The sequence below is a fragment of the Argiope bruennichi genome, chromosome 10, assembly GCF_947563725.1.
Source record: "Argiope bruennichi chromosome 10, qqArgBrue1.1, whole genome shotgun sequence".
NCBI classification, from domain to species: Eukaryota; Metazoa; Arthropoda; class Arachnida; order Araneae; family Araneidae; genus Argiope; species Argiope bruennichi.
In genome coordinates this window covers 51,799,194-51,822,741 of record NC_079160.1, presented here as the reverse complement: position 1 = coordinate 51,822,741, position 23,548 = coordinate 51,799,194, and the positions used below count along the sequence as shown (strand labels likewise).

Below are 23,548 nucleotides of genomic sequence, written 5' to 3'. Positions count from 1 at the left end.
TACAATGAAAGTGGTGAAACCAAAATTTAAAACAAAATTGATTATAGATTATTTGACATTATTACGAATTGAATCAATGTTATACTCTGATTACGCAGAAACATATATTGGTTTTCTGACTAAAAATTTATAATTCTATACTTTTTTTTTTAATTCTGACATCTAGAGAATACTTAAAGTTTATTTTAAAAATAAGATTTGGAAGCAAAAGTCTCAAGTTTTCTGCAAAATAAAGTACGAAATATAATCTTCATAATGTGGGGTTTATTGCGTTTAAGCTTTAAGTTTCTCTCGGATTCCCCCCCCCCTCTGTGATTGAAAACTTTTGGCATTTTAACATACCACAGTTTAACTGAGTTTGTAATTGTTTTAAAATAGCATAGCTTAGTGCAAAACAATTCTGAGGGTTTTAAAATAAATCTCCAGAATAAAACCCAATGCATATTTAAGAAGATAATACACGAAGCAAAATGTACAAAACTTCCTTCTGAACTTGAGCGTACAAAATTATTCTATAAATATGCCAAAAAGCAATGAAAATACATAGACAACCCATTTTAGAGTATCTGTAGCAATTTTCAACTTTTAATTTAATATATTATGATGGATTGAAATATTTTGCATTTTGTGATTCCAACGTTTTTGATAAAATATGAATTAAAAGTGTGATATTTTATAGATACTTACCAATTCTTTGGGTGCTGGTGGACCTCTGTACCTCTGAGCCTTGGTTGTGGTTGCAGGTGGTGGCCTGGTCACCGGTCTTGCTCGCCTTGTTGAAGGTTTTTCCGTTATAGGTTCCTTTGTTGTTTGTTCTTCAAGAACATTCGGTCTTACCACTCTTCGGACACCAATCGTTTGTGCTAAAACATAATTATTCCTGCGGTTTTCTCTGTCATCATTCGTTCTGGTTCCAGATTGATTCCTTCTTTTAGCCTCACCAGGAACCGGTCTTACTTTGATTACAACCCTGCGATTTGCTGGAGTTGGTTTTGCTGTTGAAGTAGTAGTGGTGGGCTCATCATCGTAATCTTCCAAAACATCTTCCACTTCTGTTGTTGGCCTTCGTCTACTTGGTGTGTGATAAACGAATGGGAACTCAAATGCATCTTTTGAATTTTCTTCTGATGGCGAAGTTGGACTAAAGTCACCATCTTCTTCAACATCGTCAACATCTTCTGCTGCTGCTGAACCCGAGTTATGATACTGAGGACCTCTAGGTCTAACAGTTACTCGAGATCCAACTACAGCGCTTTTGCTTTCTTCTTCTTCGTCATCATCATTTTTGCCAGATCTGTCCGGTTTTGCATATTGGTTGAACAAATCGGCTGCTTTAGCGGTGGTAGTTTCTGGTCTTTGTGGCTTTCTTCTTCTGTTAGGCGATACATATTGAGGAAGCGTTGGATTTACTGTTGAAGTAGCTTCTACTGATTCTCGTTCTTGGAGTTTATCATCGATTTGATTGACTCCTAACTGTTTCAACAATTGAAGCAGTTCCATTAAGCTTTCGCCATTCATATTAATGTTTTTCAGACCATCCAAACTATTTGGAATTTCTTTGGGTGCTTCTGTTGTAGTCGTTGTCGTAGTAGTTGTTGTAGTCGTTGCTTTGGTTGTAGTTTTTCTGGTTCTTGGTCGAGGTCGAGGTTTGTGTGTTGTGGTCGTTGTTGTTGATGGTTTCTTAACCCTGCAAACCACATTTGCAGCATAATCACAGGAGTCTCTGTTTTTGTTGAAATACAAGCCTGAAGGACAGGTAAATGAGTGAGCTACCAATCCTAAATTTGAAGGTCCACTGTCCAAACACCAGAAATATTTCTTGCAATCTGTTGGATTGTTGAAAAATCCTTCATCTTCACATTCGAAAGCTTGAGGAGGTTCAGGGGTTGTGAACACTGGTGCAGCAGTAGATTTAGTTGGTTTGGAAGTAGGCTTTGTTCTTCTGCTGGGTCGTTCAGTTGTGCGTTTTGGAGCAGCAGTGGTTGTTGTAGTTTGTGTCAGAAGAGCTGGACCTTCTTCCAAAGCATTCTTTAGAGTATTTATAAGAGGGCTTTGTTCGCCGTAGCATTTGCCTCTAAAGTCGTCGTTATCTAATGTCCAAACCATTCCGCCCCCCAGTCCTTCTTTAACAATAAATTTCACCTATAACATTAACGATTGGTGTTAATATATTTCATCATAACAAAAAATCTGTTTTATGGTACAGGAGATATTTAATTTTGGGAATTAAGTACGAAACAAAAAAGTAAATGAAAATATAAAATCGAAAATAGAATTTGACGTACTAACAGACTAAATATGGGAATAGATTTTTGAAGGCATTTAGATAATAAATATTTGAAAATAATTTTAAATGTTAATAACTTTTAATAAGAAATAAAATTGTTCTGTTTTATTCTTGTTTAAAACCTCTTGACGGTCTTTTCTTAGCTGTCAAATTTAATCAACCATTTAATCAACATTTGCCCTTAAGTTTTTAAAAAATTTAATCAAATTGTGTCTTTTGTGTTTCATCAAATTATGTATTTTTAAATCGTATAAGAAGGATATTACGTAGCCATCTTTTAATTATAAATTTCCAAATATATCCTTTAGAATAAAGATATTCATATACCATGCATGAACTTAGAATATTTTTGAATATAATTAGAACAAATTGTAAGGTAACCTCAGTAAAAAATAATTTTGTAAGAACGTTGTTTTTATTTAGAATATCTATGGAGCTTTCTTCCCCTCCTTTAAATCTAAAATAAGGAACTATACCAAATTATATTGTAGTAAAATTTTAGAAATTTGTTTAAAAGAGAAGATATTGTTATCTTCTATAGCAAAATTATATTGATTATCTCATCTATATTTCTTTACTCGTGATTCATTTATAATTCTGATTACTGTTTCATCAATGATATGTAATCTGTGATGTAACTTTAAGCGCAGTTTTTAATGTATACTTTGAAAATTTTGGACGTATTTCGATATTAAATCTTGCAAAACAAGTTTGAAATGCATCCGACAGCATGAATGCAGCATGAAATGCATCATGCAGAAACTGAAACTGTTTCCAGACAAAGTGTCTAGAGACAGTTTGACAAGTTCCAGACAAGTTTCTCCAAAATTCCTCTTCTGCTCCGTATAAAAGATGACAAATGTGCATGAATGTGTATCTAACTCATAATCTTTACTGAAAGATTCGTATATGTCCTTATTTCGATACAAATTAGCAATTTTTTTGGTTGTATATAATTGAAGAGACATTTTTTTTTTTCTGATTGCAAGAAACTAGACTACTTTGCCTTTTTAATAATAATAATTACAATAACAGTATATATACAAAATATATATTATACAGTCTCAAGTAATTCAGAATAAAGGGGAGATAGAAATTCCGGGTAAAGGAAATGCTGAAAAAGCAGCTTAGCAAATTTCAGCATTTTGGGGTAGAACGATTTGGCACCATCAGAATAATAACTCAGAATGTGAGCGCCTATATATGGGCCAATTAAACTAGGAATCCGAGTTATAAGCATTCAAAGTATTAATTAGACTTTTGCATTTAAAATAATTGTATTACATTTTGTAAATTGCAATTTGACGTATTATATCCGATAATAGAATGCTCTGTAATGTGATTAGAAAACTAAATGTGATATGCTACTATGATATGAGTCATCAGCATGTAGCTAACTTCATCATTGACAATATAGATAATTTAATTAAAACGCATAGTTTAGGACAGGAGTGGGAAAACTTTTTCAGGTTACTGGGTACTTCTAATTTTTTTCAAGGTGTTGTGGTCCACCCAGTGGCGTAGGTCTACAATATTTATTATAACTTAATAATAAATATGGAACATGTACTTACCTACATAGCTACAAACATAATGACAATTGCTACAAATATACTAATATCAAATGATGTATTTAATATCAAATAATTCAAAATACATTGAAAAAAATCATTTTCATTTAAAGTTAGTTCTCGTGGTTATAGTTAATAGAAGACTTCGACTACATATTGTCCGCCAATATCTCGGTATGTAATTACTAACTGCTAAACTTGTTCTGGATTCTAAGGGGTCGTCTGTGAGATGGGAACTGTCTTAGCTATATTCATCGTTGAAAATGCAAATTCACACAGGTAGGTAGAACCAAAAAAACAATGTTAAATGATAAGCAACTCTTTTTAAAAATTAGGATACGCCCATTAGGTTTCAAAAGTTATTCTTAGGCTCTGAATAACGTGCTTTTAAAATTATGTCATTTTGAAGGAGAAAACTTCGTTTTCCTCAAGAGATAAAGAGAATATGATGTTCCATAAATATGTTTCTTTTAGTATACGTGTCTTAGGTCTTTATAAAGGCGGTCACCACAGAATGTCTTGGCGGTCCACCGGTCTATCGGGATCGACTTAATGCCCACCCCTGGTTTAGGATTTTTTCATTGATGCTTTTGGATGAATATTTCTTGAGTTGCTATATATATATATATATATATATATATATATATATATATATAACAAAAATGATATCTGTCTAATTACAAGCTTTAATTATATTTATACTTTTAATATACCTAAAATAATTTTTTTCATTTAAAATTCAAATCAAAATTTATTTATGGGAGGACAAAAAAAAATGTTATTTTATATATATTAAATGTGTGTGTGTGTGTGTGTGTGTGTGTGTGTGTGTGTGTGTGTGTGTGTGTGTGTGTGTGTGTGTGTGTGTGTGTGTGTGTGTGTGTGTGTGTGTGTGTGTGTGTGTGTGTGTGTGTGTGCGTGCGCTTCCTCTTGCTATGCAGTGCATTTTAAGAACCTTCAACCTATTCTTACACAGACATTTAATCATAAACATTTTGACATAACTGCCTTTATTTGGTTATTCTTCAAGGCTGTTCTTCAATGCTTAACTATTTTATCTATAGTTTATTTTATACAGATCATCAGCACTTAGCCTTTCATGATCGAAAATTAACGAAGGATTGGCAAAGACAATGTCTATCATAGCGGTCTAATCAATTTGAGCAAACAAGACTCACTGTAAAACAATGTAGCTTTACAAATAAACCTAAATACCTAAAGAATCTTAAACCATTGAGTTATTTTTAGACTTATAATTTTTATTTAATACAGAATCTATGTAAATTAACCAATAACTAAGACTCTACTGTAGTAAATTTCATTTTTTTTCTCAGTCAAAGTCCAATATAAATTACTCTGCTTACATTAAGCAATTATGAATAGAGTATTTTTTAAATTACATATCTTCTATAATTCATTGCATAATTTCGTGATTAATACCTTTTCTATGATGATTTCTTCGTCATCGAAGCCAACCCACTGATTATCCTTGTAAGCATAAGGGCCCATGCGGTCTGGATACGGGGCTTCCAGTTCCCATTCCTGATCTTGGATCAGCTGACAGATCTGCAAAGAAAGTCCGTGAATTCCAAAGTTTATTTTTAAAAAACATAAAGCACATTGTTAAATAAATTTTGAAAAATCGCTTATCAAAATCGTTTCTTGTGAAAAAAATTGGCAAAAGATAAAAATTTTAAAAGAAGTTTTCGCATATTTTATATACTATTCATTTTCGCCAACCAGACGGCATCCATAATATAAATTGTTTGAAATAATAGGCAATATCAAGGAACCATCTGCGCAGCTGCAGCCACTGCATTGAGTTTGCCAATTTTTATTTCATCTGAAAGTTAATGGCATCTTGATGCATCATCAATTATAGACATTTTTTTAACATCCAATTTTTTATAGCTAAATCTCAGATGTATTGCTTTACTGTGCAGTATGTAGCGAGGCCCTCAGTTTCAACCACTTCCTTGATTTCGCCAATGTTTATTTCACGTGAAAGCCTTCATTTAATTACGTATCTAGGGCCCATGAGTTTTCATATGACACTTTCAAAATCGGTCCAGCGGTTGTGATTGGCGAACTGTGTCACTGGTTTCCCCCATAGAGAATGTAGAGTGAAATGATATTTCAAAAATTTCTCTTGTAATTGGGGGGATGTAGATAGTCAACCAATGATGACAAACTTATCTAGAAGCCATGAGCTTTTATACGAAATGAAAATAGGATCAGCCCGGACTGGGTGGATTGGCAATCTAGTTCTTTGAATTTCCTTAAATTTCCAAATATATTGATTATAATATAAGAATGAAAGCTTGGTGTTAGTCTGAGAATCAGAAATATTATGAACATTATAAATTGTGAACGGAATATACAATACAAATTTTAAACAAGGAATCGTCTATCTAAAAAAAAAAAAAAACACTTTTCATGTGAAATTAGAGTGTGATTCCTTAAAATAGCATGCACTAAATATCCAATTATTGACCTTACCTCATAATATGCTAAATAACCTTTTTCCCTCGTCGCTTCTCCCTGCTCTCCTGGACCGTCTGCAGGAGATCCTATTTCTGTCTCGTCGGGATCAGAGATGGTGAAGGAGCGACCGTAAGTGGGGATGCCGACAACCAGTTTCTTCGGATCGGCTCCTTTCTTGATGTAATGCTTCACCGTCCATTCCTGTAAGAAGAGATGATGTATTAACGACACAATACAGCACTGTGCATTTTACTTCATTTAAAATAACTGGATTGTAATTACTGGTAAGAATGAACAAGATTTAACACAGCCAGCAATGAATTCAACTTTGCAACAAGTGGAAAGACACATGGTATTGTTGCACTCAGTTAAACACTTTCAAATATAGGATTGTGGTATTTTTAGTTCATTTTATTGTAAAATGCTGTCGTTAAATTATCACAGAACCCTGTCTTTATAATTGATTGTTATATCGGCTTTGTTTTGCGTTGATTTCTCTTATGATGTGTCAGATTGATACTGCAAAATGATTTTTTTAAGACTCTAACAAGCCTCCAACTCTTCATTCATGGAAAGGGTCATAGTCGCCTATATCGACATTCTAATTATATGATTTGCAGGGTCGCATAATGATATTGATAATGCAGTGGCGTATTGACAAGGAACAAGGAAATGCTCCAGGCGCCAACCTTAGAGGAGCATAACGGTCTCAAAACATAAAAACATCTGCTTCACTTAAAACCAAATAAGAAGATGGAGGAGTTTCTAGAAACTTGGTTTCATTTTCAATTTTTTGCCACGGAAGCGCTGCGTTCATAATTTCAAGCACGCGGATCCATTTTTCTGATTCATTGGCAATAATAGAAAAGATTTTAAATTGCTGAGAATTGCGTCGACTGCATGTTGAGTGTTTAAAATGTTTGGAAATATTGAATATCCCACCGCATGCGAACTGCGTTCTTTAAAAAAATATTTCTCCGTTTGATTAAAAAAATATTTTTCGCTTATCTGAAAAACAGTAAATTTCGGTAAGTTTAACAGTAATTTTAACAAATATTCTTTTCTCTGCTTTCTTTTAACTCCTTTAATCGCGTGTTATTTTTTCAAACAAATGTGGTCGCGCTGTATCCGTCAAATACACCCGTATATATTGGTAACATTATATACTAATATAGATTAGTAATTAAAAAGTATAGATATATAAACAAAAAAAAGCACACAAAAACCTAATAATATTTTCCAAAACGAACTCGGAAGATAGGAAAAAAATCTCTCAGACATGGCATCCTCTAGTTATTGAAAAAAGAAGTAATCCTGTATTTATCAGATAAGGCGTGACTCATGTTAATGTTAGGAACATAAAACCAATTGAAATTTATAGTCAAAATTGTGAAGTTTACGGACAAAACTCGAGTTGGCTATAATGTTTCGATAAAGAAGGTGAAAATATTCACGATGAAGAAAGAAGTGGTACCAGTTTCTGACTAACGAATATTTACTTGCAGATGTTAGAGAGGATTAAGGAGAACTGAAGATTCATCATTACGACACTATCAACTCATTTTCCTCAAATTTCCATATCACTTCATCCTTGCAGATGACATCTTCCAAGGACAAAGGCATTCAAAGGCTAGTACTCTTCTAAGATAAATGCTTGAGCAATGATAGCAATTATATTGAAAAATAACCTAAACATTTTACTTTGTTATGAAATAAAAACATCTTCTAATAATTTTTCCCTTTTTTAAAAAAATTGTTTAACAGAACTTAATTTCAGGATACTGCTTATAATAATGCCATGCTCCGGAAGCCGTTACTCTTTCTAAATCGGAGTTAACACCTCAAGCGAAGCAAATTTATATTATGCTTGGGCAGAACTTATTTTGTTATGTCACTGTAATAATATTGTTAATGCCTTATGCCTATTGCAGTATCAGTGTGATAATTATAAAAGAGTACTTACAATGTTCAGCAGCTTATTTGGTGACCAATCCTCTAAACCTGGCTCTTCTCTCAAAGGTGCGTGATGGTTGATGTTGGCTTCGTGAGAGGTGTGGTAGTCGTAGGTCAGCATGTTGAAAAAATCCAGATTTCTGGGAAATTATAAAATATTTATTTTGAAAATGAAATAATCGATGTGAAATTAATTTACTGGATGAAAATAACAAATCAACAAAAGGAAATCTTTGAATGTCTTGCCACAACAAGACTGTTAAGAAAAAAACTTCCAATTACTTAACTTGTCAATTTACTTGACGTAACACTCGATTATTAAATAGTACATATCATGTAGTATATCAGTGCATGTTGTCTTATGACGTCAGGTTTGTAGGCAGCATTTAAGGTTGTAACATGTGATTATGAACTGATTCCGTAAGCTCATATATCAGCAACTTTTAGAACGAAGAAGTAAAGAAGAATCGAACCTCTAGTCAGAACCATCATAGCAGATTGATGTTTTGAATTTAATTCCCTCTTGTCTTAGATTGACTTAATTGTTCTGGCATTTTATGCTTAATGAGTTTTATAACACGCAATGCGCAGAAAAAGATGCCCAATAACATGAAATATTTTAGAAAGTTAGTTACTAATAAATTAAAAAAATCCATCAATGATTATTATTCAGTCGTATTAACATTGATTATTACTCAAAATATTCATATTTATTTTTCAAAATCTTACTGTATGTAGCTTTATAAGAGAAAAAATATTATTGCAAAATCATGAATAAAACTATTTTTGAAAATGTTATTAATTTTTAAAAAAACTGAAATATTTTTATATTAATGAAAAGTTAATTCTTTCAACTGTAAAAATGGCTTTTTGTGTGATTATATGCTCCAAAATGAGGGTGGAATGCACTTCATTTTCTATCAATTAATTAAAGTTTAGAACATAATTTTCTTAATAAACATCTACTACCGAAGAAATAGTTACGTGTTAAATTTTCTATCTCTATCCAATAGTCTGTCTCATGCAAGGTTTGGAATCGCTCGTAATACATTACTCAATGTATGGATAATACAGAAGTCATAAAATGTATGATGTTAAACCTATTATAAATGTTATTCTAAATCGATCAAATTCTCTCTTAAGAAATCATGATGCCTTAACAAAGAATTGTTAAAATATATAAAAAAAAAACTTTTTTTCCTTATAAATCACTTGATCCCCAATAATTCTTAATTCCCCCCCCCCCAAAAAATGTATTTCTTTATTCCATATTATGCGCTTTTATAAACGATTAAATTGCTGGAAATGTGTGAAAAATCGATTAATATTTCTAGAATTATGTGAAGAATCGATTAATATCGATAGAATTTTCTTGTAAATAATATATTAAATCATGTATTCCTGTAAATAAAGTTTCAATTTCTTCGTGATTGATTGGAAGTTGCATAAGATGATAGATAAAGGATACTACACATTTTCTTTTACTTTAACCACATTTATCATGAACTTACTGATACTTTTTTTACATACAAAAGCTTTCTTCTTTGCCAATCACTTATCCAATGTTTGCTTAATTGTATAACAAAGAATAACATAATTCTTATATATTTATCCAATCTATATAAAAAAAAACTCAAAATGTAATTTTAAACAATAAGTGATACCCTCGATACTTAATCGCATACTCTCTAATAAGGGTGTTATTACCGCCCCCCCCGGGCGCATTTAAAATGTAAGAAAGTTTTTTGTATTGTTTTTATCAATTCATTTCTAATATTTTATTCTACGACTGTATTTATATTTTTAATTTTTCTAGATATAATCAATCTTGAATATATTTTATACTAAAAATATATGTAATATCAAATATATTATTTTAGTAATTGATCATGAGAGTAACAGAAAAGTTGGACATTTACTTGGATAGAGCGGGAACGTCGTAACCCTTGTCAATGTACTGCTGTCCAGCCGGCACTGCCATGGTCAGCAGAAGTTTGTCCTTTCCTCCAGGCACGTTCTCCGAATCAAAGGCGTCCCTCAGTTCCTGGAAAAAGAGAAATAAAATAAAATTTAAGAGAAAACTAATTACTGAAATGGAAGAAAAGATACGATGAATGAACTCAGTTTTGAAATTAATTTCTAAATGTAAACATTTTATGGTTGAAAATTTGATTCAAACTTTATTACAGGATTTGGAAAGTTAAGACACCATGAAGAATATATTAGAAATATAAAAAAAAATGAAAAAAAATCATGTAAAGTTTATGTCTAATGATTTTTGCCCTTTATACTGTCGTTACATCATTTCTCTTATACATTATAAACTTATAAAAGCTCTTATATAAACTGTCTATCTTTTCGGATATTTAGACATTCTCGGCCTTAAGCAGTGGACATTATGAAGCCTTTCTTTTAATACACTAACCAATTTAACGCGTTTCAAACTGAATAGACACATTAATGATTTATTTTTAATTATTTTTTTTCTGATTTTGTTAAAATGCATAATTGTTAAAAGCATTGCAATTGTTAAAATGCATAATTGTTAAAAGCATTGCAATTGTTAAAATGCATAATTGTTAAAAGCATTGCAATTGTTAAAATGCATAATTGTTAAAAGCATCGCAATTGTTAAAATGCATTTTTGTTTATGTATTTACTCTGACTTACGACTGTATGGCATTCCCAACTATTCACAATTATATTATTAGAGACTTGGTTTTTATAAGTATCACAATGATTATCAGATTGTACTCCAAAAGGTAGAATATCAAAATATTTGTTACCAATTAATTGAAATTTTGAAAAAAAAATTCTTCAGGATACGTATTTTCCTCCTTTAAAATATACTTGTGTCAGTTTTTTAACTGTATATTAAACGGTAATTGTAAAGAGCCAATAGACACACACAAAGGTATTCGACTTTATTATTAGTATAAATACTAATGCACTAAAAACATTTTTAACTTAGCACTAGAAAAGAGAACAAAATTAGCTAATCTTTAATAAAATCGATTAAATATAATTGTACGAATAATCAACGTATTCAATATTTATGAATAAATTTTAGTTTAAACCTCAATTTATTCTACTAATAAGACTTCTTTCTAATACCTCTTTCAATTCATTAAAAAGTCTTACTAAACGACTTTTTTCGTTCGTTCCGGAAGCTATAGCACTAAACCCAAAGTTATAAATATTTTTCTTCTTACAAATTTAGACAAACACCTCGCAGGCATTCATTCAAATTCCACTATTATTAACTGTTCATTAGACGGAGACCACAGCAGACAAGTTTAACTCGCAGTGGAATGCTTACCTTGACAAGTTTGGCATAGCCTTGTTTGTCGTCGTCCTGTCCGCCATCACGAAATCCTGGATACTCCCAATCCAAGTCCAGGCCGTCGAAGCCGTGTTTCCTCAGGAAACTGACTGCACTTCGGACAAACCTCTGACGGCTGGAGGCCTCCTCGACCATTTTGGAAAACCTGGATAGATAAAAAAAAGTAGTAGAAATATCTCTGTACTGAAAATTAATAGTGAATAAAAGTATAAAAAACTTAAAAAGCCAACTAATTACAAATAAAATGTAGGTCTCTGTAATCGTAAATCTCCATAGAAATCTATTACTTATAAAATTCATTTCATTCAAACTTTAATGAAATATTTTTTTTATATAAAATTTAAGAATAATTTTTTAAGTGAAAAATTTGTGAACACGTGTAATTTTCAAATGCAAAAGATATTTGTAGAGAATTGTTATTTATCTGCAATACAAATATGCTTTTTATGTTTTCAAATCATTTAAAGTTGCTAAATATTTTCCATACAAATCTAGCATTTCAATCACTGATGCTTATTTTTATAATAGAAATTCTCAGAATTTGTTTATATTTCTAGGATATTGTCAGGGAATATTTCATGTCATTTATTGCGTTCTAAGTGTAAAATATTTCAGACAGGAATTAAATTAAATTAATTATTCTATTAAATTAATATTATAATATTCTATTATATAAGTTATATTAATATTATAATATTCTATTAATCATTCTGTTATATTAATTTTATTATATTAATCACAGAGAAATTTTAAAATTTTTCAAATTTTATTCATTTTTTATGTAATTACAGTAACTCGGGATTATAGTTAATCACTTTTATGAGGTTTGTTACAGTTTGTTAAAATAGTGTTTCCAATTTGAAGCTATTTGGAAATCGTTATGTTAGAACCATCATTTAGATTTCGAAGGGGACTTATAAGCAATAGCCATGAACTCTCAAAATTTCCAACCATATCATTTCTATATTTGAATCAGGGAGCATCAAATTCACGGCGTCGAATATTAAATCGTGACTGTCCGATTTTGAAGTTGAGAGATTCTGCTATTATAATATCATAGCTCCACCTTTATTTAAATGATTTAATATGATTTTAATATATGATAACTCAAAACAAAAATATAGCTAATAATATATGAATTTTGAACTCAAACAAAAATATAACATTAATTTTAAGAAATTTAAGAATTACATAATTTATTCTAATAATGCTAATCTGAATTATTCAGAAATTTTTTAACATTAGAACTGAATCTTACCTTTTAGATCCTTCGTTCCAACCTCCGATGGCAATCATCGTTTTAAGCTTTGGATTGTAAGTCTTTAGATTTATGAATTTCTGGTAATTACCTAAAAAACAAATGCAGTTTCTAATTATTTAAAGAATCATATTCATTAAAACTATAAGAACTTTCCGATGATTCAACAAATTAAATAAACAAGAAAGAAAATTAACAATACAACCTGCATTATTTTGGTTACAACCTTCCGTCCCTCCAGTAATAAAGCTTGATAATATAGTACATATTTCTAAATTCAGTATTCTTTTCATTACTTTATTGGTAATAGTGTGCAATGTACAATAGTTTGTCGTATTTTAGTTATCCGTAAAGCTATCAGAAACTTTTGAATTCATGAAGTATATTCAACAAGCAACTATTGTGCAATGTACAATCGTTGCTTCTATCACCATATCGATACCCTCTACAGTACGAAACAAGGCTATTAAATCGTTGCACTCCCAATAAATCTTTTGCTCAATGTTTCACTAGGTGGCGCCCCTACAGTGAAAGATTTTTTTAATTAGTAGCATATATTAATTTTAATAATATTGTTTAATATTCGCGATTTTGTAAAATATCTTACAATATTTACTATATATTTTCTCACTAGTTTCAGAGCAAACAACTAATAAAAATAATTTAAAATAAAAAATTAATTTAATTTAAAATTAATTCACTTTATTACGTGAACTCATATGAGACCTAGGATCTTCCATGATAGTTCGATTAAAGCTCAAGGTTTGCCTGTTGTGCCACAAGATGGCGCCGGGTCAGAATTCCTTTCAGAACGATTACTAGCCCGTGAAATCATATTGACTAATGATACCAGAACGAATAAAATGGAAAATCATGAGTTTACAAGCAACAAAGTTCCATTTTCACCATAACTCTTTGTAATCGTAAATATTCATAAGATTCTTCATCAGACATGAGATTTCAAATTGATGCCATGGAATCACACATGCGAGCTGACAACTTGAATACATTTATCATGGCATGATAATAAATCTATATTTTTAGATCAACAATGCATTGTCACTTGGGGGGGGAGGAGGGATGGACAGGGATTTTTAGAATCGGAGGATCATTTTTCCTTTCTTTCCTTTCCATCTATATATAAAGCCCACTTCATTTAGAAATGATTCAATTTATGGTGATTAATCATTCTTATACAAATAAAGAACACAGTTTACATAATTCATTATGAATACCTTATGTCTTATGAGTGTATGAATTTTACAACATTCTATTATTCGAATAACATTAAAACAGCTTTGCTTGTTTCTTTAACTAAATAGAATGTTGAGAATAAACGAAAAATAAAATACTGTGGCCTTTCGTAAATCACACCGACACATTCTTTGTGGATTCGTCAATCATCAAGATGATAACCACTTACCCAACTGAATGTCATTGTAAGAATCGAACGGCTTCAGTTCGTAGTTCTTGTTCATGCCGGCAAATGCGTAGATGAGATGCGTACACAGGAATGGGTTGATGTTTTCGGGGGTGAATTTCGCGGCGCCAGGTCGGTAGATGGACCAGTTCGCATAGTAGCACACTAACTTATAATCACCTTTGGTGATTTTGGCTGCGTCTGGAGAGAAAAAAAATCAGTTATAAAAATAATGTAGAATATAATATAATAAATGAATCTATGTTAAAAATATAATAAATGAATCTATTTTAAATACAATAAATGAGTCCATGTCTTGAATGAAGATATATAAACAACTTTTTATTAACAACTGACAAACAGGAGTGTATAAATTTCGACTTTCTCATCATATTATGGGGCGTTGTGTATTTAATTTCAACAAGTAGTTAAAAGAATTGAGCATGCATTTTGGAACACCCTGCTTTGACAAATTAAATCCAAAATCTGATACAAATATATAATTTTGGTGCTTAAGACCATATACCAAATTTCCAATTGGTGAATTTTTAAATTATCGCCTTTACATATAAACACATGTAATCAGTTAGCTGATGAATTCGACAAAAATATCATACAGAGCCACCCATTTGCGTGATAAACCAATATTGTCAAATTTCAGTCATCAAACTCATGGTGTTTTTATACGATCCAATTTACTTGAAGATGGGGAAAATGTCCGTTAACGACTTTCAACAAAAAAACTATTAGAAATCTACGAGTTGGAAGTAATGATTGTATTAAATTTCATTTTCCAACTTTCTTTTTATTTTAAAGTTATTGCGTTTTGTTGAAATTTCAAAAATGGTTGTTCGAACGCGGGGAAATCAGAAGATCTGAAGACTCATCTCGAGGTCAAACATTTTTAAGGGCTATTATATCTTTTCTTTCTATACTACGCATACGAAGAATACAAACCTGTATAAAAAAATCTTCAGAAGTATTATGTCAAGGACAAATAACTGATTTCTTCGCATCTCAAAGATTCGTGACAGCAAAATCGTTAAAAAATAAATAAAATGGTCGTTATCTACAGTCCTTATTTCTAGCAAAATATTCAAATTACTTTTTAAAAGCCGTATGCACTTATTCAATAACATTTGAAGTAAGTTTTTGATGGGAAAATTAAATTGTGAAATAATAAAAAACTTGTTTTGAAATCCTGTTTGGGAAAACTAAAAATTTTTACAACGTATGGTTAACTCGTCGCAGTAAAATACGCGCCACAGTAGATCCGGTAGATATGAAATTTTCTAATAAACATCCATGCAAAAATATATTTGTTATATTGTCCTTTTTTGAATTTAGCCCTCTGTTTGTATTTGCAAAACTCACTTTTTAATTATATATCCTCTGATAACAAGAAACTGTTGGCATGGTAATTAGTCATCCAAATATGAATATCCGACATACAGTCGCTCGAATAGTATTATTGTTTTAATGAAATTGGCGTCGAAATTATTTGCCAACTTGAATTACGCGCCAATCTTTCAAATTAAGATTAAAACGAACAAATAATTTATACTCTGTAAAAATTTAAGTGATTGAATCGATGTTCTGCAAATTTTGACATAAGTATAAAATATAAAAACAACATTATAAAGTATAAGAAAAACAATTAATTAAAAAAGTTTCGCGAATTGAATAAATATATTATTTTTATTAATTAAATTAATAAAAGAATGAATTAATGAATAAATAATTTAATTTATTTAAAACTGCAACTAATATAATTTCAAATGGTAACATTCCTTTTTTTCTGTTGAGATAAAAGTGTGAACTTCGAAAAGTGATGCACGCTGTAAAAGTCAAAACTTGCTGCCATCTTTGGCAAAATGGCTCTTTTTATCAATATTGTAAATAATTCTAAATAGTTCATTAAATTTTTGAAATTTCAATTAATGATCTGATTTCATGGTTGTTTTTTGTTGTTGTTGTTATTGTCATCAAACATACACACATCTCAAAGAGTTCGTATATTACAGAATTATGCATAAAAAAGATTATTTCGTTTTTAATGTTGCCACTCCTATTGAATGAAATATTGTAAATATCTTAAATCATTTCATTTCTTTGCTTACGAGTTATCACTCGCAATGTTTAATTAAATTATATATTCTTTTTTTAAAAAAACTTTTAATAACTTCTGGGAAAAAATTAGGGATGAAAAATTTATGAATTTTTTTCAAAAATTATCTAATTTCTAATTTTTCAAAAAATTATAAAAATAAAATATTATATATTTAATTTTAAAAAAGTATAGATGGAAAGAGGATTTTGTGTATTACAATATTTTAAATAAACATTTCTTCTACATTAAAAGTATTATACATATATATTTTCTAAATGCTTTTATATTCTTTTTTCTAGTATGTCATCCAAAGTTAATTTTAAATATACTATCATATATTACATTAATACCACAATCAACAATTGATTTGATATGTAATAACTGTAATCCCTTTTTATGTTGAAAACTGCAGATTGAACTGAACTTAGCATAACGCTTAAGTTGTTACGTTATATATCTAACAAAATTTGCTTATAAGTGGTGAATCAAAAGAAAAATTCCAGTGAAAATTCGTGATCAATCTGTTAAATATTTTAGATTTAATCGATAAACGTTATAAAAGCGCTTTCATCAAGATCAACGCTGTTTATTATGATTACATCACTTGTGTGTAATAAATAAATGGGGTTGTTAATGGTTAAAATTTTAAAAAAAGGAAGGAAAAAAGAACCAAGCTGCGTCAAGAATTTTGTTGCTCTTATTTTCAAACTGGGTCATAAATAAGGGTAACACTCTTTCCTGAAAAACGAAATCTGTACTTTGTTCGAAAGCTTATATCCGTAAGAAGATGAATCAAGGGGAAGAATGTGTCGTGTTATTTTCGACTAGATTTTTTTTCTCATATTCCCTCATTCGAGAACCATTGATAACAGCAATTCTCAGACAATTTATAAGCATCTCCTCATAAGGATTCGAAAAAAAAAATTACAGAAATAAAAACTGGAAACAAAAGTACGAAGTGTATATTCATTTTGAAACCAAAATATATATTATTTCTGAAAGCATTGAAATACGTACTATATATAATACAAAGATTATTAAATACCTAAAATTTGAATTAAAAGTTTCAAAATGGCTCTATTAAAAAAGATTAATTGCATAGATCTGCCGAGTAATAGTTAATTGATATAGTTAATTTTAGTTGAAAACAAATGCATTTTCCTTTCCAACTTTTGAACGTCCTAGTTCATTCAGTATAGTCCCAATTCTTGACACTTTGCCTTCCCTAGATAAATATTCCAAATTAAAACAAATAGGAGTGATCTTCTCGAAACTTTCTCGTTTACTCTCTTATAAAGATATTATCCCCACCCCTCTGTATAAAATTGTAGACCTTTGAAAAAAGCTTACACTCCACGAATGGTCGATTCTTATTTTCAGAATTCTTCACATATATATGCTGTAAGTTTAATAACTTAGTAAAAAAAACATACGTTCATCCCAAAGGCATGCTATTGACGAACAATTGCTAAGAAAGTAACTTGTAAGAAGCGATATTTAGTGATTAATTGCTAGCATGCTGAGCAATGCAGAAGTATCAGAAAACCGAATATGTATTTTGGCTCCTTTTTTCCCGAACCGATTGAAATCAAAATTTCACATAAAACTACAATTGCAGTCACAAGATGATATACCAACTATCATTTATTTAAGTGATTGGGTTTTTGAGTATCATATTTATATGCATTCGAAGGAATAGACCGACAGATGGTTAACCTTTTGAAGAATTAAATTTAAAATTTTATAAAGATCAACACTTTAGATGCTGTAGCCATAAACCAAAATTCATTGACCTAAATTGTTGGGGGGGGGGGTTTAAACTATCTTGCAAAATGTATAAACGGACAAATTGGATTTCAAAATGTATAGACGGACAGATGGTCATTCTCTTGACGGATTTATTTTCAAATTTGCCATTGACCTACACTTTAGATGCTAATCATATGTGCCATATTTTATCCATTTAGCTCGTTACATTTTGTAGTTATCGCGTTCCATTCTATTTGGACAGCAAAACAATCGTCCTTTGCAGGAATTTCGTTGGAAAATTTAATAGAATTCTACAAATTCTGTGTAAAGACTACATGCCAATTTTCATCCGCATAATTTAAAGAAGTTTTGAGTTACCGTGTTCACACATAGACAAAATTCTAAAGGTTTTCTTAGGGGATTCTGAAACTTGAAAATTCGTCAAAATTTCTTTTCTATTTTATTTTTTATTTATTTATTTTACGAATGCAATATTTTCACTGTTCTCTTTGTTTTGTATGGAAGAAATCTATATATCATACATTATCTATCTAAATATCTTACATTATTCCGTTACTTATATGTAAATATAATATTAGAAAACACTTCAAATTATAACAAAGATCAACTATATTTTATTTTTCGAAAATTCTAGATTCTTCACCATATTTATTATAAAAAAAAAATTCAATGGAAAAGAAAATTTTTGTGCAAGAGAATTTTTGATTAAATTTTTTTTTTAAATATCAAAGATACCAAAACTTGTTGAATTTCTAAAACATTTTTTGTCATTATCTATCCACCTGCTTACCATGATAAATCTAGAAGTTTCTACAGCCATTGACAAAAGACCGGATGTTTAATAATGTGTACAACTCTTCAAACTTCTATCCACAATAAAACACGATAGAGGTATGTTAAGTGAAAGCTCCTTGTGTATCCATTGCATTGCGACACACGCAAGATACCAATGTCAATAGCGGCTCAACAGAGCATTGTCAAAATATGACACAAATGATCGCCGAGAAATAATATTCAATTCTTCGCAGAAGGAAAAAAATGAGAGTGCTCTGATCTGCAACGAGCTCTGTCACAAGCACGGAAAGGGTTATTTCCTTTATTTGGACTCAGTTTTCAGGCATTTATCTAAATTGACAGCCATTGTTCCGTGGACTTAAATCAGTTGAGAAATAAATGCAATTTGAAAGATTTACTCTATATGTACATGCCAGAGAAAATTTGGCTCCAAAATTATAGTCTATTCTCGATTATTGTTCTGACAGAAATTTATAAAATATTTTGGAATTAAAATTGGTCCAAAAAATTTCTATCTCAAACATAAATCAAAGCAATTTTAAGCAGTAACTGTTTGTGCGTAATTTATGAAGATGCTCATGAGAATTCATACTTATGCAACCCAATTACGTTTGGGCATATTATGAAACTTATATACAAGTATCCAAGAAATACTTGTTGTCGTCTTAAAAGTACAAGATGATTACTGGATACAATAGTTTATTGAAGTGGTTTAGAAAGTTGATTCTGAAGATTATGGTATTAATTTATGGCATTTAACTACGCTCCTCGTTCCTCGTGTATTTCCTGAAGCTAAATCTTATTAAGAAAACAATTTTTTTATTGTTCTTTAGATTTACGTCCCATTTTGAAGTTTCACAACGGCCATTGTATGATAAGCCTTAGAATTTACATCCATGAACAGATGACGTGGACGAAGTCTGAGCATGGCACAAAGTTGTTTTTTAAATATCCAATTCACAACCACCTAATGCTATGCACCTGGCCCATTTGTGGATCTTCAGTGCAATAGGATATAACTTTAGTTGAGACATTAAGAACCAAAGTAAACCAACCTTCAGTTTTCTATACTGAACTCGATATGCTTTTAAATGTTCGTTCAAAAGCGAATTGAATCATAATTATTTCAGCTGTCCGATACGAAATAGTAATACAACAAAGACAACTATATATGATATGAATTTTCGAAATATCGATTTCTTTATTCAAAAATCTGTATTTTCAAATTCGGTTTCGAAAAACCCTGAACTCTGAATAGGAAGATCATGCAGATGATCTTTCGGTCGAAACAGTCAATGCCACTTTGGTAAAATATATAATTTGTGTGTACAAATGTGAAAACAATCATTTAAAAACGGAATGAGCTAGATAAAATTTAGTAAGTAATCGCGAGGTGTTTTCCTAAATGTATATTCACTTTCCCTCCTTATATGATGAAGCTAAATACAAAGCGCGCCAAATTGTAGAAGTATATTAGTAAATCAAGGAAAGAACGTTTGCAGTTATTTCGACAGGAAAATCCGTAATAAATCTAAAGTGAAGTCAACTCATATTTAACTGCATATCATATTTAATGTAAAATAAATGCAAGTTCAAATTAAATATATTTGTTTTTCTAAATTGTTTAAAATTTTCATAATTCCTAGTGTAAGAATTATGGAAAATGCATTTAAGACGTATTTTATTTTTGCTGCCCACATTAAATTTGCTTAAAAAATTTAGATTCATTTGAGAAAGAAGTAACTATATCTTTCATAACAATTAAAAATTATTCCACGGCTGTAGATATAATTGTTAAAAATAATGTAAATTAAAAGTTATAGATAACAAATAATGATATTTAATCTTCATTAAATAAGAGAAAAAAAACCACATACAAAAAAAGCTTTCATTTCGTATAAAAAGTATGATATAAAAGCATGTATTTTACTAGAAAGTTCCTATACGGTCATTTGTATTTTCAATAATCATCGTTTTCAATTCACTAAACTATTTCAAATTACCGTCAGTTATATGACTCCTAAATTTGTGTTTGATTGAACTATCCGAAGATACTGAAAATCCAGATCAAATATTATCGTTTGGTCCTGAAAGATTAGTTAGTGCAAGTGATCAGGAATTGCCACGAGTGCAATATATCTTTAACCTGGGAAATGTAAAATATGTGTTAGTTTGTTTCCTTAGGCTGGTTCTACATAATATTTTATTTTCTAAGTGTTTATAAACTTAATGTATATGATAAGATAATGTATCAAATGAAATTATCATTAAGCTAATAATATACTTTCAAAAATTTATAAATAAAGCGTTGATCATTCATTTTCATTTCTAATCTTGTTTCAAAACAATTTGTATCTCCAAAGGAACTATCAGTGTTTCGTAAGTGGGTATTTAAACGCCTTTTTTTGTAATTGCATGGATTGGGATGACAACGCACTTTCCTTGTTCTGCACGTGTTAAGAACCTCTTCTATTCAACCCAGAGTTCAACCTCTGCCATGTCCTTCAAATGCCTTATCATGAGTGTGAGTTTATTAACATCCCAAAACGAAAGTGATCGATGCTCTTGGCCAAAATGGTTCACGCCTTCCACGCATGTCCAAAGGCAAATTTCATCCTTTTTTTGCATATGTGTGGGGTTAGAGAAGATCCTGGTGGGATAAGTTCATGGTCAAACATTCAGGCATTCAGTTCAGTTTGGTATGTTTGTCAACAGAATGATATGAAGAAAAAAGTTCTTCATATTTGGTGAAAAAGTCGGTTCTTGCTTCTTCAAATTAATTAAAGATATGACTTATGCATACATGAGGTTTGCAATCATCATATGAGTAACACATAGGATGGTTTCATTCCACGAGAACAGAGATAAAACAAACGTGTGTTTAGGTGCGTGGTGCACCCCCACTTAAATTTTAGCACTGATGAACAAGCTATAATAAAGAAAATAAATAGCAGATTTTAATTTATAATAAACCAAAAAAAAACAGAAAGTGATGTATAAATTAATTAATATCTTTAAAGAGTTTACTATTCTTCTTCCTTTAGAGTTGAATAATATTGTATCAATCTCATACTATGTGTCATATAATCAAAATTATCAGGTACACAAAACTGATACAGGATAAGAGTATCAGTTACTCGGTATGTTGTTAGACTCAATTGATATTCCCATCGAACTCATTTGTTTTCGATCGAATGATGCTATATCAATCTAATATAACGTATTAAGTATATATAGTTAAGTTCTCCGCACTGCTTCGGATATTCTATTAACAATAGCGATATTTCTTAACTCTCTCTCTCTCTCTCTATATATATATATATTATTCCCAGCCAGCATTGCCTTTTACCCCATATAATGTTGCATACTAACGCCCTATACTAACAATGTCACAGAAACCTTGCTTTTTCTTTCCTCGCCCTACGTCAATCGCTGTCAAAGTCAAACTTATTATCATCTTGCCATCAATACTTCATCCTTTACATTATCGCCATCAATACTTCTTCCAAAGAAGCTAAATCCCAATTTAATGATATGCGTATCAGTATCAGCTACCAATCTCTTTGCAAATGCGAGAATGCATACCCACCGAATACCCGGTTTCGTTTCAACAGGAAAAGAATCAGTTACGGATGTATCAGGTGTAAAAGTATCGATTATAATCGAGTATCAGTATTAATACATACCAGATATAATCGGATACATCCCTATTTCTAGTTTTTCTTTCTCTAAAACATATTCAACTAAATGTGCTTTTAACATTCTTTGAAACATTTGAGAACAGCACTAAAAGTTCGTGTCGTTCACTAAGAGTGAGAGAAAGTTTGTCGATTGTTTCATATATTTCAACAACATATTTTTAAAATAATTACAATATTCTTAATTATGATATTTCTCAATTTTAAGAAGATGATTATTTGTCGCATCTGCTTAAAATGTCTGCCTTTGCCAAAGTAGAAATTATCCGAGTTGTGAGAGGTTCGTACCCCATCGTTGTCTGAATCCTTGCAATCAGTGATTAAATCTCGATCGCTGCAATATTCTTCATCAGAAATATTTTCATATTATTTAATAATACAATCACCATCTGATATAGATTCAAATCAGACAAATTCATTTTTATAAAATTTCACGAACTTAGGAAATATAAGATTTCAAAGTAAATGTCACGTCAAGTGCTTAGTCAGCACGCCAAGCGCTTAAAATTCATAAACAAAATTACAGATATCAGTTGTAAATTACTGATGGGGGAAAACTACGATCGTGAAAGATATTAAACACCCATTTATTTTTTTTATCGAGAGAAAATAGGAAGAAAAGGTGAATGAATGATCTGTATTTAATCTGATTCTCCCATTTATTTGAACCTAAAAGAGAAATCTCAGTTTTGGGGACAAGAAACTTCCAGTATGGTGAGTTTCTCACCACCCTGGTAAGTATAGTAATAATGTGAGGTCGAGTTACCTATTGCCGATAACGAGACCTGCCTCCTACGAGAGAGGTTATACGTAGCCGGTGATGGCCTTTAGAATTGAACCATTGTTCCCGTTTATTGCT

At 30.6% G+C, this 23,548-nt stretch overlaps 1 protein-coding gene across 1 annotated transcript in view; it reads right to left on the bottom strand.

The window, feature by feature from the left end:
- Positions 1 to 23,548, bottom strand: part of LOC129988813 (probable endochitinase) — a 107,328-nt gene that overhangs the window by 3,267 nt on the left and 80,513 nt on the right. The window contains exons 3-10 of the mRNA XM_056097084.1: positions 14,320 to 14,517; positions 12,897 to 12,987; positions 11,615 to 11,783; positions 10,215 to 10,339; positions 8,306 to 8,435; positions 6,358 to 6,543; positions 5,299 to 5,424; positions 688 to 2,142 (exon numbers count right to left, since the gene is read on the bottom strand). Coding sequence (XP_055953059.1) covers positions 688 to 2,142; positions 5,299 to 5,424; positions 6,358 to 6,543; positions 8,306 to 8,435; positions 10,215 to 10,339; positions 11,615 to 11,783; positions 12,897 to 12,987; positions 14,320 to 14,517 — 2,480 coding nt within the window. The remainder of the gene's footprint in view (positions 1 to 687; positions 2,143 to 5,298; positions 5,425 to 6,357; positions 6,544 to 8,305; positions 8,436 to 10,214; positions 10,340 to 11,614; positions 11,784 to 12,896; positions 12,988 to 14,319; positions 14,518 to 23,548) is intronic.